Here is a 2,283-nt window from a genome sequence, read left to right as displayed (position 1 = left end):
ATTTTCCTCACTTAAATCACAAAACCCTATACATTTTGAAAAAGCAATCGCCTGTAGCCCATTTATTTTATTAATATAATTATAATTTATTATTGTTAAATAAGATAACATGAATAATAATTTAAATTGAAATCTGAACATTTTACATAATTTAACTTTAATATTATTTTTTAATATTTTCTAATCATTTATGATACACTCCTTGCAAATTTTAGTTTTAATTAATTTTTTTCATACTTTTAATTAAATTTTATAATATTTTAAATGATATAATCTTGATACAAATTGTGGTGGTCACATGTCTATAATTTTTAGTACAATTCTTCACAAGTAAAATAATACATATTTCTTTGAGAACCAAGAGCTTAAGATTTTATCTTAAAGATTCTCAAATTTAAACAACTTAAAGTACTCTTTAAAATATTATTTTAGAATTTCAAATTTAAATCTCTTAAATAAAAACCAAATACTTTTACCACTCAACCTTAAACCTTAGACCATTTTGAATAATCTCCTTTAACGCAGACTTATATTGATTATTGGAACTAACTTCTCACAAACTACTTTGTATGAAGATCTTTACGTATGAAATTGATTTCTCCCGTTAAAATCTCTGTTACCATAATTATCTGGCGGAGCATCTCCTCCTTGCACTAAACTACCATGACTATAACGATACAGAGCATACTAAAATCATACTTTTACATGTTTGCTGTACATTCTGGTGGAGGCAGAGGATATCTCTGTTTGTCATTGCAGTAGTCGTATATCATGAAATTCTTCTTCACCCACTGCAATTTCTTCCACTGCTCTGAACTCACCCCATTCATACCTTGTGCCAATGATGCTGCCATTGACTGAACATTGAAATTGCGGTATGACGCAACAAAGGGAGCATGCGACCAGTCTATCTTAACAAGCCCCCCTTGTGTGGCCCAACTATCCCCATTCCACAAACTCGAATACACTCCCATGGCTTGTCTCTCTGGATATGGAACACCCATTGCCTTGTTATTCTTGAACACTCTTATTGGCACGTCATCCACCATGAATCTGCAATCAATATAACCACAACCCGGTCATCAAAATCAAAAGGGTCTTGGAGAGCTGGAAACATCTTATATATATAAAGAATTGATTTTGGAATACTGATTGAGCAAATTTAACATACAAAATGTGCTGAGCAGTCCACACCACGCCATAAGAATGGAAGTCTGTGGTGGGATCAAACCAGAGGTAAATCCTCTGTTCTCTATCACCTTTACCACTTGCATACACATTTGTCTGAACAACATATGGCTCCCCTGACTTGTTTCCAAGAAACTCAAAGTCCAGCTCATCATGGTTGGCTCCCTCTGAAGAAAGCTGTAACACAATTCATTAAACATAAGTTGTTTTTCATAATAAATCACTCTGTATCAACCAAATTAAGACTATAACTTCGGATACCCACATAATAAGCAGTGACAGTGCCAGCAGAATCTCCAGGAACCAGCTTGATTTGCATGTTAATGTTCCCAAACAGATACTTATTCTTCGAAGCAAAGCCTGAACCTGTCAAACAAACATACCAAATCTTATCAGCGCCAAATTTTGGCTCACATAAACAGCTTGAATTTGTAACTTCTTACCTGAATTTTGATCCAGGGTGAGTTGAAGCTCCTGGCCGCCATTGAAGAATCTAACATGGTCTGAAGCCCAGGAAACATAGAATTCTTTGTCCAGACTACAAGTGCCTCCCTTGAGCAATACAAGCAATGAGAGAACAAAAACCCCACGGAAGAAGAAGAAGCTGCCCATATCTCAGAAACTTCCGAATACTAGGGATTATCTTACTTTGTTTGTAAAGAAGATAGGGGGCAGCGGGTACTTATAGAAGCTGATTTGAACACTGTTGAGAGATGAATAGAAGCAGAGTTGTTGGAAAAAATGGGGCGTCGGTGTGAAAAAGGGAAAGTGTGAGCTGTAAACAGCTCGATTTGGATTAGTCGCCATGGCTGTCGACGCTACAATTATATGAGAGTTTTCCGCCTTGTCCTGTTTGACAGATTTAGGGATATTTTCGCATGGAAAGAAGATATTATTGGAGCCAAATTGGGGGGTCTGTATTTTAGCTTGTGGTGAATTACAGTGAAGAAATGAGGGCAATAATTGTACCGGCGTGTCTTGATCGTATGATGGGGGTGAGGTCATTGTGGCACATCAGCCTCAATGTTCAAAATGATATCCAGCTAGGCGTGATGCATGGTTAGTGTCAAATCTGCAGCAGCTTCACCTCCATGT

At 36.5% G+C, this 2,283-nt stretch overlaps 1 protein-coding gene across 1 annotated transcript; it reads right to left on the bottom strand.

Moving 5' to 3' along the window:
• Positions 1 to 500: 500 nt before the first annotated feature.
• Positions 501 to 1,845, bottom strand: LOC149557864 (xyloglucan endotransglucosylase protein 2-like). Its single transcript, XM_089832333.1, has 4 exons — positions 1,632 to 1,845; positions 1,454 to 1,554; positions 1,172 to 1,365; positions 501 to 1,053 (listed from the first exon to the last, which is right to left on the bottom strand). Exons 1-4 carry the CDS (start codon positions 1,798 to 1,800, stop codon positions 702 to 704), a joined length of 816 nt encoding a protein of 271 aa, XP_089688459.1. The 5' UTR covers positions 1,801 to 1,845; the 3' UTR covers positions 501 to 701.
• Between the last annotated feature and the right edge of the window lie 438 nt (positions 1,846 to 2,283).

Source organism: Cupressus sempervirens, chromosome 5 (assembly GCF_028749045.1).
Source record: "Cupressus sempervirens isolate cs-2001-9-10 chromosome 5, ASM2874904v1, whole genome shotgun sequence".
In the NCBI taxonomy this organism is placed as follows: Eukaryota; Viridiplantae; Streptophyta; class Pinopsida; order Cupressales; family Cupressaceae; genus Cupressus; species Cupressus sempervirens.
This window is presented reverse-complemented; position numbering and strand designations above follow the sequence as displayed.

Excerpts from the sequence above, each read along its gene's own strand:
- LOC149557864 (XM_089832333.1), bottom strand. The coding sequence starts at position 1,800 with ATGGGCAGCTTCTTCTTCTTCCGTGGGGTTTTTGTTCTCTCATTGCTT. Across the intron at positions 1,366-1,453 it reads GCACTGTCACTGCTTATTAT|CTTTCTTCAGAGGGAGCCAA; the intron begins GTGGGTATCCGA and ends ATTGTGTTACAG. Across the intron at positions 1,054-1,171 it reads TGGACTGCTCAGCACATTTT|ATTCATGGTGGATGACGTGC; the intron begins GTATGTTAAATT and ends TATTGATTGCAG.